General features: G+C 42.4%; 1 protein-coding gene across 3 annotated transcripts in view; it reads right to left on the bottom strand.

The window, feature by feature from the left end:
- MAPKAP1 (MAPK associated protein 1) overlaps positions 1-14474 on the bottom strand; it is an 83968-nt gene that overhangs the window by 42158 nt on the left and 27336 nt on the right. For all 3 annotated transcript variants that reach the window (XM_039561732.1, XM_039561734.1, XM_039561733.1), the window contains exons 5-6: positions 6327-6499; positions 1742-1918 (exon numbers count right to left, since the gene is read on the bottom strand). In XM_039561732.1, coding sequence (XP_039417666.1) covers positions 1742-1918; positions 6327-6499 — 350 coding nt within the window. The remainder of the gene's footprint in view (positions 1-1741; positions 1919-6326; positions 6500-14474) is intronic.

Here is a 14474-nt window from a genome sequence, read left to right as displayed (position 1 = left end):
TGTCCTGCTGAAACGGGGTCCCTGGCCGGGTTCCACCACTGTCAGCTCAGCAACTGCACAACATCTGAACGAACATCCAGCACACAGGACGGGGAGATCGGAGATGAAACACGGCTCCAGCATGGAGCTGCTCACAAGCATCAACATTTTTCAACAGTGATTCAATATTAATAAACATTACAAGTCACAAGGCTGACATGGCAGCAGCTGAAATACTTCAGCACAAGGAGGAAAAAAAGAGATGCAAAATATAAAACCACAATTACACGCACTGGCTGGGTGACAGGGCAGGAAGAAGACATAGAATTTACAACAAGTCCCTACAAAAATGAGACACCATGCACATTTAAACTCACAGAGGTAACAACCTTTTGATCAAGTGATTATCAAGTAATTCTTTATTCTAGGGGACACATTAAAAATTCTAATTTAAACCTAACTGTTTACACAGTAATCACAAGCCATTTAAAATTAAAATGGGGACACTGGAACCACCAAACTGACCCTTTCAGAAGGGCACTGCTTATGATGCAGTTGTCCTATTTCTCCTCAGCAGCACCTTCCAAGCTAGAAGGAAGCTCCTCACATTAGCACAAATGATGGTAACCCAAAAGATTTTGCATTTTTCTGCAGGACCTGCAGCTGGACCCTAGTCCTGCTCCAAGCTGCAGGCAGAGCACTGCTGGCCAGGCCGGGACCCCGCCGAGGCCTCTGGGCTCCCCCGGGAAGGGCAGTTCCACCTCCTCCAAGCCAGCGTCCAAACCCTGACCCACACCTGGTCCCTGCAGTGAAAACTGACCCCTACTCATGCACCCAGCACAGCACTGGGGGGCAGGGAGGGGGAAGCTGGGAAAGGGGACTTTTTCCAGATGAGAAATCAGCAACAATTTAGAACTGGCTATTGACAGTGACCTCCCCTTCCTCACCACTGCCTCAGCGCAGCCCAGCCTTGAATAACTTAGTTGTGAATACTGGGGCCAGAATATTTTATTTCCCAGTGCCCTAATGCAGTGGAACAAAGTGAATGTGGCCTTTGGGAATACACGTGGGATTTCCGACAATGGCTCTCTGTAGGATGCTTTGGAATGTCGCTAAGAAACACAGTATACAACAAAGAATATAAAAACGAATTAAATAAGTCAGATTTTTAAAAAAATGTCTGATTATTCAGAACTAGAAGCAGCTGTAGTGTTAAGAAATGTAAGTAATGTCCAATAACCAGGAAAACCCTATTAGCATTTTCATTTCAAGAGCTCCAAACATGAAATATTTTTCCTAAGTAAGAAGTGGCTTATGCTCCTGGCATTTTATTCTAGTAATTAAGGCCTTCTGATGGTTTAAGAGATTTTTCATTCACAAGTAAAGAAAAATAAAAGTGATCAAGCACAGTATATATCCCTACTTCACTGATAAGGACAGAGAAAATTTTTCTTGAGCTACACATCAGACAGCTCAAGTCTCAGGGGTGGATGGGATCTCCCTCATCAAAATTCTTCTGGACTTTGGAGGGGAATGTCCAGTCCTATTCCAGCTGGAGTGCTTGGTTACTGCTCATTTCTCAACCACGGCATTGTTATTAAGCCACACTGCAACTATTTGTCTGTAAAATCACTTGCTTCACTGCAGAGCATCACCAACACGTGTGGCCCCTGAATTTGATAGACTCAGGTGAAGGGCAGCAGAGAAAAAGGCAGGAGGTGGCCCGGGCCCAGAGCTGTCCCCAGGCCAGGCCTGTACTCACATGCGCACGAAGAGCGACTGCTTGGCCGCCAGCCCCGGGGATGAGTACTTTTCCACCAGTGCCAGGGTGCTGAAGCCAAACTTGTGGATGGGCTCATTGGAGTCCAAGGGTGGAAAATCCGTGTCGACCTCGCCGTCGTCCTCGGCGATGTGCAGGCAATAGGCGTTGACGTTATCGCTGGAACACACAGAGAGCACCTTCAGTCAGGACAGCCACGGGCACCGGGCACCGAACCCTGCAGGCAGAGGCACCTGCACAGGAGGGACGCTCTGAAAAGCCACTGATGACACCTATATAAAGATGTCCCCAAAGGTCCCAATGTATCTTGCTGCCATAACCCTGTGGTGATAGGAAAACCCCAAACCTCAGAGCAAAGCGGTCAGTCTTCATCCTTAACTGCACTACAAGCAAAACCTGACGGTGATTAAAATACTCTAAAATCTATAAAAGTTTAATGATTCCATAAAGATGGAAGTAACATTTCTCCATTTGTGAAAATTTATTTATTTATATGATGACTACACTTCAGAGCTAAAGGCAAACAAGCGGTGTCTGTGATTTTTCACAGATCAAACAACTGTGAAAGTTTACTGTCCGTAGGCTGGAAAAGCAGAGAGTGCTCTCGGGCAGGTAAGCAGGGTAATGAACTACGGAAAAAGTAAAAAATCTGTCCAACATGTTAGCAATGATTAGCAGAAAACTTACCTTTTCTAAATATCTAAGTTCAGTCACTAAAAGCACATACAAATTAATAAACACCAACAAGCAGAACTAACACAGAAAGTTGAAACAGATACAATGCGAAAGAAATAAAGAACTGAGCCTCTTTCCTTCCATAGATGAAAGCCCAGAGGGAAACAACTATTTATAGCTACCAAACACATATTAATCATAATTTCCTAACACTGAAATCTATTTCAACTGTTACTTCAGTTTAAATTATTGACCTGAAAGTAAGTATTCTTTCTGACTGTAGACCTGCAAGCACTCAGGCCTTTCCCCAGCCATGCAGTAAAGCTGGAGGTGCACGTGGCAGCGTGTTTCTAAACTCTGCAGTTTAAATTTGGAGTTTTAATTGCATGATTGATGCTTAAATTAATTAATTGTAAAGTGTATGCTAATTGTTTAATTGGTCGCTTGATCTATATAGATCATTTTTTGAATTAAATGAGTTGATTTACAAAGTTTATTGATTGGATGTGACAATGAATTATTTCACTGACTACCTGATTTGCAATTTTCTCAATTAATTCACAAACCTTTGGTTGCAACTGTGCTTTATTGAGAGTGCTTAGTCCAGGTGATCTATAGGCATCTTGTCATGACTAAGACATTAATTACAGAAAACAGGGAATAATGATGCATAGCTGTTAATGTAAGCTGCAAATTTGCTCTCCAAAAGGCAATTCAGCAACATTTGCCAGTCTGAATTTTGAAAATTCTGCAGTACTAGTAAAGAAACTTTCTGGCCTTGAACCCTTCCAGGGTGGGGCAGCCACAGCTTCTCTGGGCAACCTGTGCCAGGGCCTCAACACCCTCACAGGGAAGAATTCCTTCCCAATATCCCATCTAACCCTGCCCTCCGGCAGTGGGAAGCCATTCCCTGTGTCCTGGCATTCCAGGCCCTTGTCCCTAGCCCTTCTCCAGCTCTCCTGGAGTGCCTTTAGGCACTGGAAGGGGCTCTAACAACACCAGCTGTCCCAGCCTGTCCCTGTAGCAGAGATGCTCCATCCCTCAGAGCATCTCTGGACTCGCTCCAGCAGCTCCATGTCCTTCCCACGTTGGGGGAATACAGACAGCAAGCACTGCAGGCTCATTTGTCCCACTCAACACAACTCAGAGACCCCTCACGCTGTGACACTTCCAGTCTGACCGGTCATCCGATGCACACCTTCCCACAGCTGTGCTCTTGCCTTGCCCTGCTGATTCTCCAACCCGTTCCTTTGACAGCCTGGCATGCACTCCCAGCTCTGGGTAAATAAAGTGAGCATTTTCATTTGGAACCTGATGCATTTGCATAGCCCTCATTAAAGCTGGAGGAACACACAGACACATGGCAGCAGAACACACCCAGCACGGTCCCAAAGCGATCCGAGTGCCACCAGCTCATCTCCCACCAAATACAGGGAAAATACACAATGTTGGTTAAATCCCATAGAAAAAAGGGGTTTCAAACGTCTTCAATCATGGACTGGGTCCCTGAACACTAGCACAGATTTAGTCACAATGTGTTTAAAAAAAAAAAAAGTCCAGTGAGTAGAACTGTTCTGCACTTTGAACCTCCACTGGGCTGAGATCGAAGCTGGGAACTTACAAGTTCAGCACAACAACTGAGAGATGTAACAGCATTCCTCACTCCTAAAAATAGCAAACATATTTGAATTGTGCATCTCGCTATTAATTTCTTCCTAGAAAGGGATTTTGTTTATTTTTTGCAGGAGGAATCATTCCAGCACATCTGTCAGGGGCTGGCAAGAAAATGGTCTGCTGGGTTATAACCCAAGTTCATGAGTAAGAGGCCAGGGACAGGACTGCTAACACTGTCAGTGGTTCCTTGTACCAAGGGACTGAAAAGACACAAATACAATACAATTATAATAAAAAAGGCAGCCTAATTGAATACAGAATGTTCTCAAAGCTGTCAACTAGTACTCATTCACTTCAGACTCTTACACCTATCTTTTAGGAAAAGGAATTAGGCAGTAATATATTCTTTTCCTAAAGACACAAGGGGTTGTTTCTCCTAATTATAAAGTCTAAAACCTCTTCATTATTCTCTCAGTGTCACTAGCAGGTACAGTTGTCACTCTGCATGCCTTGTATACCCCATCTGAGGTACTCTCTATAGGTATTTTAGTGCAGTGTCACAGTGATCCCCATTTTGTCTTTTTATACTCTCACCTGACTGAATCAGGAACAAATGGCCAATGTAGAATGGGTACCCTACACGAGCTCCTTCCTTACTTGGAAATATGAGAATTAGTTTACAGTTAAATCAATCCTTGCTCCAGGACTGGCAGTCAGCAATGCTAAAAAAAAACATGATGGAGACATGAGAAATAATTAAGAACCTACAAGAAAACAAACTTCTTGGAAACTCGAGGCTCTGCCCCTTAATCTGAGCATTTGTTCCCAGATTCTCAATTGCTGCTGTGTCTAACACATGCTCTTGGGAACTCACGCCTCCATTATTTATTTTATTCTTCCTGCCCTGAGATTTGATTACATTGGACAGCCTCCTTGCTCATGAGCACTTTTTGACACATCACAACATCTTATCCTTCAAGGCAGACAGTGAAATTCATTTCTTCCCACTGCTGCCTTTTGCTGTGGGCAGTGATGGTTCATGGAACACTCCACTCACGGGTGCTGCTCCATTTGAGGTCTGCTGTGCTCCTGAAAAATATGTGTGTGTGTCCAAAGACTGACATCAGTGGTGTCTTACTCATTAAAAAATAACCTAATCATACACAATGGACACTTCTCTGAACTTGTGATATAATGAACAGAAATTAATAACAGCAAATGAAATGGCACCATCTATGAATAATTTTGTATTTCTTCTCCAGAACAAAAAAAAAGACAAATTAAACCTCAAGTGTTTAACCTCAGAAACATCTCATATGTCTGTTGAGAAGAGCTAAGGAAAAATCTATATCCAAAGCAACAATATCCATGGAACAGTTTCCAAGAAGGGCTGCTTTCCTGCGTGCCCTGTATCTGTGGAACAGAAATCAGCAAATCCGAACGTGGGAGCTCAAGTGACCTCACTCCTATTCCCCCACAACTGTGCTACAACAGCAGGTCAGACTGCTGAGCCCTCCAGTGCTCCTGAAAAATGCTGAAAGAGTGAGCTGCGAAATTCAGGATAAAGAAAACCCTACCCCATTCATTCAATATTCCATGAAAAACAAAAAAGTGAAATTTGGCTCATATAGAAAAAACCCAAACAAAACGATCAACCGCCTTTGCACCAGGGACATCCCTACCAGTGACTGTTACTGACAACTCTTTAATAATAAATTGCTTTGAGTTCTTACTTTATGTTCTATGGCCCAGCAAAACCAGAAGTATTTTACAGAACTGTTTTAAAACAAAAGCTGCTCAGGTGAGCTGCTCTGAAGAACCTGTTTATGCACCTCATGTCATCCGCCAGGAAAAAGGAACAGCTCTTACTAAACACCACCAGAGCTCCAGCACAGCAAAGGGACTTAGAGGAGTTCTGGATTTTATCTGACATCTTGTGATCTCAGCGATTAAGAACACTACCAAAAAATAGGTGGGACATGAAATAACAAATGCCTCTGTGACATCAAAAGAGATAAAGTTTGCATTATTTTAACATAGTTTTGAAATTATGATTCATTTACACATCCAAGCCTTCCTGCTGATCATTTCCCAGCACACAGCTAACTGAAAGAGAAAAGGCTGGAGGTGCACGTGTGCTGCTGGGAGGGAAATACTGATAAATGTGGGGGTGCTAAGATTTATGTATCCAAACACTGACACAGAAATCTGTTTCAATATGCAAAAAGGCTGCAAGGAGAAATTTAGAGATCAAGAGGTAGTAAAGAAAGAGCATTACTTCAGCTTGGGTTCCCGTCCCTCACTTGTATATTGCCAGCAGATGAGCCCGATCAGGTCGTGCACCTTGGCGTTGGCGATGGTCACCACTGTCATGGGCTGCAGCTTGTCTTGGCTTGTGTGCAGTGGGAGGTAGACATCGATTTTTTTGGTTGCCGTTGTACCAACATGGCCCTGTTGAGAAAACAAATTTCATTAGGATGTACAAAAAAAGTGTGACAGGGTTTATGCAAAATCTGGGCGGATGGAATTCTCCTCAGCAGGAAAACTTAAATATGCTGCTATGGCTTAAAGTTGGAAGAAGCTTGAACATTTAAATTCCAATTATTTCCCTGCTGTTTATCTGTAAAAAGGACATGAAATATTTGGACATGATTTCACAGATTTCCATAAAGAGCCTGAACTTTCCTACAGGATTCCATGTTCCTGCAGAATCCAAAGAAACCCAAATATGTGTGGGATGGGGAGGAAGAGGGACCCAACAAACCAGCCTAACACTTCTGAAGTGCACTACCCTTGTTTCTGCATTTCTGGTCTCTTCTGCAGTTCTTCCCCACTACCTGAGCAGCCCCCGGGGGACACAGACACCCCTCACCAAGGCTTGGCCTTGGCTTGACAAGAGAAGAACAAAATCACAGCACAGCTGAGCCACTGAAGTGCTCTGTTTAAAGACACCAAGAAGAATCAGCAAATACTGGGGTTTATTGGAACTTACTGTATGAAAAGAATCCATTTGGTGCCACAGAGATTGACAATTAAATAAACCATAAAACACACAGCAACACAGAGATCTGTGAAGTTTGCATTACAAGGAAAAAGTGCTTAATCCACTGCAGGTAGGACTGCAGCTTTCAGCCAGAAATCTTTTAAACAAACAAAAGATTGCACATCCTGATCCCCTCTCCAAAGCACCCAAAGTAACTCTGTATCTTCATTTCTCTCCATACTACACAGGCCTTGAGAAGAGATAGAGTTTCTTGAATTAATCACTTGGAATTCTAAGTAACAGAATAAAAGGATTCAATGCTATAAATCTATAATGAGAGCATAAAACAGGGAGTTAAATGCCATGTGCTAATTTCAATATATTGTTAAAAACCATTTGATCCTTCAGTGCGATTATAAATTAGAGAAGTAATAGGAATTTAAAGATTAAAGTTATTCATACTGGTACAGCTAAAAGTATTGTTAAAATCCATCCCAACATAATAAATTTGTTTTTTAAGAAAGCATTTTTATAGTACAGATACCTCTTCTTCCCATGTTTTTAGGGTAGGAAGAAATTGGTTTTGCTCATTTAAAGGAAGGGTTAGGTTTGTAACAGAATATGGGACATTCCTTCACTTTGTTTGGATAAACCTGAACAACCTTTGGTTGAGCTCATGTGCCCAGGACCCTCTGAGACACCACTCAAAACCTTACGAAATCATGAACACAACAGCTGCTAAAAAAACACAAGGGTGGGTTTCTTTCTCTCCATCTCTCTTGCTTTTCTACTTCCAGGACTTACTTTTAAAGGGAAATAAACTGGTACCAGGTAACAAATCAGCTGTCTTTGCCCAGGTGCAGACACACAGGGGCACATGGGTGAGTGTTGGTGACGTTGTGGCCCTGGCCAGAGACATCCCGGAGCCGGGGCTGCTTTGGCAAGAGAAGGAGTAAACAGCAGTTACCAGGAAATTAATGTGGCTCCTTGGCACGCTAAGTCAGTTACATATATAAATCCAAGGAGGGCAGAATTGTAAGTAATGCTGGGTCCTGATAATGGAAAATCCAAGAAAAATGGACAACCAGATGTGGGAGTTGATGCCAAGGTTACAACTGATGCACTCAGCGTCAAGCCAGGGAAGGGATGAACGAGCCAGGAGCTGGGACTAATAACCAAAGAGACCAGATTATTCATCAGTCACTGTATGAATGGTGTGAACTCATAACACAAACCCATGAATTTATAAAATCACCCCATTCAGGGACCCTGGTCCCCAGCTATCACAAACCTGACACACTCCTGGAGCTCCTCTCACAGCACAGTTCTGCCTTGCCCCACACCATGACTTACTTGGTGTTTGCTGGTTTTTAACTAAACTTTTCTTTGTTCTTTCCCATCTCTAAATCTCCTCTGCCTCCTCCAGCCTCTTTTAACTATCTTTGTTGTCCAAACTCCCTCCACTACAGATATCCTGTTCTCCTACTCACAAACACTCAATGTGAACACCAAAATGACAGGTGACTTAAACCAGGTAAAACTCACACACCTATGAGAATTCCAACTGCTCCTGGAGCAAGGGGAGCAATCCCAACAACAGCAGGACTGGGAAACGGCTCAAAGCACTGCCGTTATACTCAGGATCTTTAAAAAATTCAGAGAAATCATTTTATTAATTAAAGGTCTGTAAAGCTGATGGCCATGAGGTATTAGAGAGGCTGAAGCCTGAAGCCAATTAGATTTTCTAGCAGTAATGAGAACATCCATTGTCACACTGGGTAGGAAACGTTTGTATAAGCCCGAGGGTCAGGGCTGAGACTGATCAGTCCCACGCCAAGGGGGTCTGGAGGAAACCTCCACTGTGTTTATTGCAAATTGGTGGTATTTGTTCAGAACCACATTATAAATCCAACCCATCAGGTCCCTGTCTGAGGGACAGAGCGAATCCATACCCTCAGTCCATCCTGCAAAGTATTAATTGTGCGGGAAGTCCCTGAGAGCTCAATTACTGATCTGCTCAAAGCCCATGAGGCGAGGGCTGGGACGTGGTGGGACTGGAGACAGGGACACAGTGATGGGTCTGTGGCCAGGGGTCAGACCAGCCACGCTGGATTCCACCTGTGAGAGCTCCTGGGCTCTGCACGCTGCTGGAGTCTCCTCCCTCAGAACCAGACCACAGGCATTACTGGAACCGTAATTACTTTTTGCTCCCAACTAGAAACTGTATTCCAAGTGGAAATGCTGAGGAAACCCAGAAGATAAAGGACAATTACTGATATTCAAAGAGGCAGCATCAAACTTTATTAATAGATCCTGTATAAAATTCAATGGAAAATCTATTCAGGGCCAGGGGCCTTACCATTTGGAGTTTCCTTAATAGCCTCCAATAAATCTGGGAAGCATAAAGGGGCTGTTAAATTAACATTTTCCTGATCTGTCACCTGTGGCACAGTTAATTTGTCAAAAAATTCTTTTAGCTTGTCACTGGACACTGTATATTCTGACAAATGAAGTCTGGAATAAAATTGACAAAATATCTCGTTAATTTTCTAGGAAATCACAAATCTGATTCCATTAAGCTTTTATTGTTAGAAATGTTATATCCCACCAATCCTTTAAGAAAGTGAGGAGTAACTGGATACACTGAAAATGTACAATAAATCATAGAAAATTTTCCTAGTATTTTTATTGATGGATTCTTTTAAGGCTCCCTGGTGCTCTCCTACAGTATGTAAAATTAAAAAAAAAAAAAATTAAAATCTATCAGTTCTTTCAACATAAGTTGTCTTTCTAAGATTGAAAATCAAATTTTAATTGAAGTCCATGAGGGAATGCATCCCTCCCTCCAATACCAGATGATGTGTACCTTCAATAGATCACTGTGTGGCCACTGATACTTCACCTGACACAGGACATTCGGGAGAGCTCGTCCATCCCAGGACAACTCACCCCTAAAAGGTGCTGAAGTACCTGCAAAACGGGGAGCTGGTGGGAGAGTCAGGTACACTGTGTCCTTCTCACTCCTGCTTTGCTTCACCACACACCACAGCACAAAATTAAAACAAAGTCCATAAACATTTCCAAGAGAAAAGTGATTGATTTTCAACACTGACAATTTACTGCCTCTTCCTGCACAATGGAGTTCTGTGACTAAATGTTATATCACTTTAAGATTAGATGTTCTAATGATATAATGCAAAGATTTTACTGAATCATTATTTAGTGGGAGTCGTAAAAACCTCTTAAAATTAATCTTTCATGCACATCTAGCTTATCCAAAGTTAGCATTTAATTAGATGGCCTTGGCACGAATGAGCTCACTACTTTATTTGCTCAATCAGTATATGTCTCTTCAGTAATTATAATTAATTCAAGTCATTGACTCACCTCCCAGCAAACAACGCTAAACACTGCACAAAATGGAAACAAATGCTTTCCCGTTCCCAAATGCAAAATGTCTTCTCACTTTTAAACTCAGTTAAATGTTTTTTGGTTTAGGTGACAGGGTGTTGAATACACTCTGTGATCCAGCAGTCACCTCCACAACATAACTTACTTGCTTATGTATTTAATCAACACACAGAAAATACCTGAAGGGGAAAAGTGGAAATATAATAACCCAGCATTTACAACCCACAAAAGTTCTAACAGATCAGAGCACAGACGTTTATGGCAATACAAGGCACCATATTTTTCTTTTTCTTTCCTCCTCCAACCCACCACACTACTCACTACCACGGGAAAATGGGAATGGGGTTAATTCCATCAGGTGGTTACACCAGCGTTGGGGTTTTTCATTACTTTGGGCACTTGATTCCTTTTGTTATTCTTAAGCCATGTGTGGAGGACACCCCAGCGAGGCCGGGGTGCACGCCCGGCACCCTGCCAGCCCTGCAGCTTCTCAAGGAAGCCTCAAAGTTCTTCCCTTCTGAGGAGTGGATTCTCCTATCACCCCAGCTTGTGCTGCAGAGTTAGCAGATCACGATGTAAAATTCCATTAACATCATTAAATACTTAATTTATCTTATTCACACTGTCACTATTCATAAAAATTTAACCCAGTAATTTCCTGTTATCCAAAGCATAACAAAGTATGAATATTTAACTGCAAGGTAAATAACACACTATTATTTTTTATTCTAAATTGTTGACTTCACTTAGCATGCCTGCTCTGTACAGCACCGTGCGATTTGTCAATTAAAGGTCCAGATGTTTCGCAGGCTGCAGAGGCAGCAGCAGCTCTGAGCAATGCGTCCTCTGCATCGCAATGATCACTACAACCCCAGCTCCAGGCTGCATTAACATGCTCATGTTTTATTCCAGCCCCCTCCTAATGTACCAGTTAATTATACAACACACAGCTGAGAAACACCACCTCCGGCTGGACAGTTTCCTTCCACGCTTCCACCTGAACACGTCTTTACATGCACCTCAAAACCAGGATTTACATAAATAACCACATAATCAAGCACCCAAATTGCTGCCTGCTCTTGCTTGGCATTCACCCCCACAATTAATAAAATTCAGTAAGTCCTGAGCAAAGAATAAGACACATAATGGTGGTAACAGCATGTTTCAACAACAGTAACACACACTCACACAATTCTCTGTGAATTAAAAACTGGTTTACTTGGCGTGCTATTAATATGAATTCTTAATACTGCTTTTTTTCTGACAAATGTTATATGGATGGAGGGAGAAGTCCCAGGTCCATCCCTGTTACAGCCCAGGCTGTGTTTATGACCATGTAGGTGTCAAATTTAGGACAAATGGCCCTGTCCATCCCTCCCCTGCCACGCTCCTGTGGCATTTTGCCCCACACACGCTCCCTCTCTGCGTGCCCAAGCAAACACAGAGGGCAGGATGTCCCACCAGCTGTGTGGCACCAGCTCACCCTGCCCATACAGCCCTGGGCTGCTCAGCTCCCACAGTTCTAGTGAAGGATGAAAACACACGTTTAGATTGATCCAAGTGCAATTGCTCCAGCTGCAGCAGAAATGCATTCATTACCCCAAACCATCCTTGAATTCCTTCTAGTGAGGAGAAGGAACAGCCTCTTTAGAAGAATTATTTATATTTTACTTACTAATAAACATTACAATTTAATACTGAGGAATAGAGTTATTCTTTGTAATAACAAAATGCAACCAAAACTTATAATTAAAACTACACCATAAACATTATTTGTGTGTTAAGGAACATGCCACGATCTATTTTAACGAACAGATGCTCTAAAAAAGATAAATGTTTTCAGAAATATTCAATCCTTGAACAGATCAGCCTCTAATCCTCTGCTTCTGCTGCACAAAGCAGACAGCTCAAGTTCCTCGAGGACATCAGCCAACCTTAGGTGGAACATTTTTAATACATCACCGTGTCACTTTTTAATGTGCCACAATCTATTAACCACATGGCAAACTAACAGGGATTTTTAAAATATGGGTTTTATAGCTTTGTGCCGGTGATTAATTAAATAAATAGCCAGCGTTTCACAAATCATCCCTCTAATTAGTCTAACCCAGACACTTCGCATTCCCTGGCACTCCTGCCAGCTGAAGCTCACAGAAGGGCAGCGGCAGCGCCCGAGCGCGCCCGGCACCGCCAGCCCGGGGCTGGCACGGCACCGCCGGCCCCCGGCACCGCCACCGGCCGCGCAGGTGCTGCAGTCAGCTGGAATGTGGCTCCAGCTGCTTGGAAAACATGTTCTGTGTAATTATTCTCCCTCATCCTGAAGGAAACAATCGAGATAACAAAGGGAACAGAGCCATGTCTGGGATTTGACCTGAAGTAGCAAAGTTGTGTGCTGCAGAAAATGAACAAATATTTAAGGCAGATGCCGGAAAAAATGCACCCGCTAAATGATACATTTTCTGTCAAAAGATTTCAAAGTTGAAGCTACAACTAATTACATGCAGTCCATTCAAAGAAGTCAAGCAAGGCTTATCATTAAAATGACTCAATTATTCTTAAAAGAAAGAGAAAATCATCTGAAAAACCTGCCTGCAATCTCATCAGTTTTACTGTGCCTACCTTGATACATCATTTCCCCCAGAGCTCAAATTAAACCCTTAATAGTTAATATGCTCAAGTTTTACTACAGATTTTGCTACAAATTATTATTAACTGGAATTTCCTACCTAGGATGGGTTTTATATGGAAATTTGTTCTGCAGTGTTTAGTGACACTATCACAACAGCTTTTTGCCCCTCAATTTAAAAACCATCAGAGAGATGGAATGTGATGCAGAGTCAGGCAGCTCATGGAGATGGGATTGGATTTCCTCCACCAGGCCATTTCTTTCTCAGCATCAGTCCCCAAACTACCCCCTTAAACCCAGGTTTCCTTGCACTCAGGAAGAAATTTGCACTCTTGGACCGGGGCGTCACAAGAGCACCCGACCCGCGGTGCCAGGGCAGGTCCCACAGCACTGGGAAGGAGCCCAGAACTGATAAATTAATAATAAGTGTCCCACTGACACTTCTTTACCATTGCACCACTCTTCCCTCCTGGCAGCAAGGCTGTGCTGGCACACCAGTGCATCCATCACCAAGAGCCAGCTTAAGGAGGGATCTCCCCTCCACCACCTCAATGGCCACGTGGCACTCGGGGGTACCTCTAAAAGGACTGTTAAAGGCTTTAACCTCGGGAAGCTTTTGCCCTGAAAAGAGGTGAAGATGCCCTCATGGGCTGCTCAAGCAACTTCGATGCAGGACACTTTCTGACATAAAGTGTTTTCAACATTTTTTTCCCCAGGATTTAGGTCCATAGCAGCCTCAGGTATGATAAATTCATAAATTCAATCTCCACGAAGACCTGAGAAACTGCTCTTGTTAGTAAATCAAGGAAGCTCTACTAGTATTAAGAAGATAGTGAGAATTTTCTCCCTCTTTGCTTCAGATAGGGAAACAAAAGAATTCACATGGAAAGAAACCTGACCATTATATTGCCTTTAAAAATTCCAAGTGGGAAATATTAAAAAAAAATCTTAAATAAATTAAAAAAAAAATTAATGAAATATAAATTTATACTGGAATCAAGAATAAACCGATTACCACTTCATTTAATGTTTAACTACAAAACAAGAACTCTTTGATTAGTGATATCATGGTGCTCAAATGGAGCCGTAACTGAGCCCCTTTCTCCATAATTACTATCAATGCTTTAAAATGATTTTTCAACTACTAGGGTCAAAGTAAAGGCATAGTCTAAGACTGTTCTATGAGAAATTAAAAACCCCAACTTTCTCTCCCTCAGGAATGTTTCTCCAACAAGCATGTCTGTTAAATGGACACATCCAACTCTCCTGCAAACAGCAGCCATTAGAAACGTGCTAATAAAACACTGCCATATTTCTTTGGCTGTTAAGAACCTCAACTTGTGAATACGTTTTTTATTTGATTTGATCTGTAATTAAGGGAAAGATAATGACATTACTAAATTGCT

This window comes from Corvus cornix, chromosome 17 (assembly GCF_000738735.6).
Source record: "Corvus cornix cornix isolate S_Up_H32 chromosome 17, ASM73873v5, whole genome shotgun sequence".
In the NCBI taxonomy this organism is placed as follows: Eukaryota; Metazoa; Chordata; class Aves; order Passeriformes; family Corvidae; genus Corvus; species Corvus cornix.
This window is presented reverse-complemented; position numbering and strand designations above follow the sequence as displayed.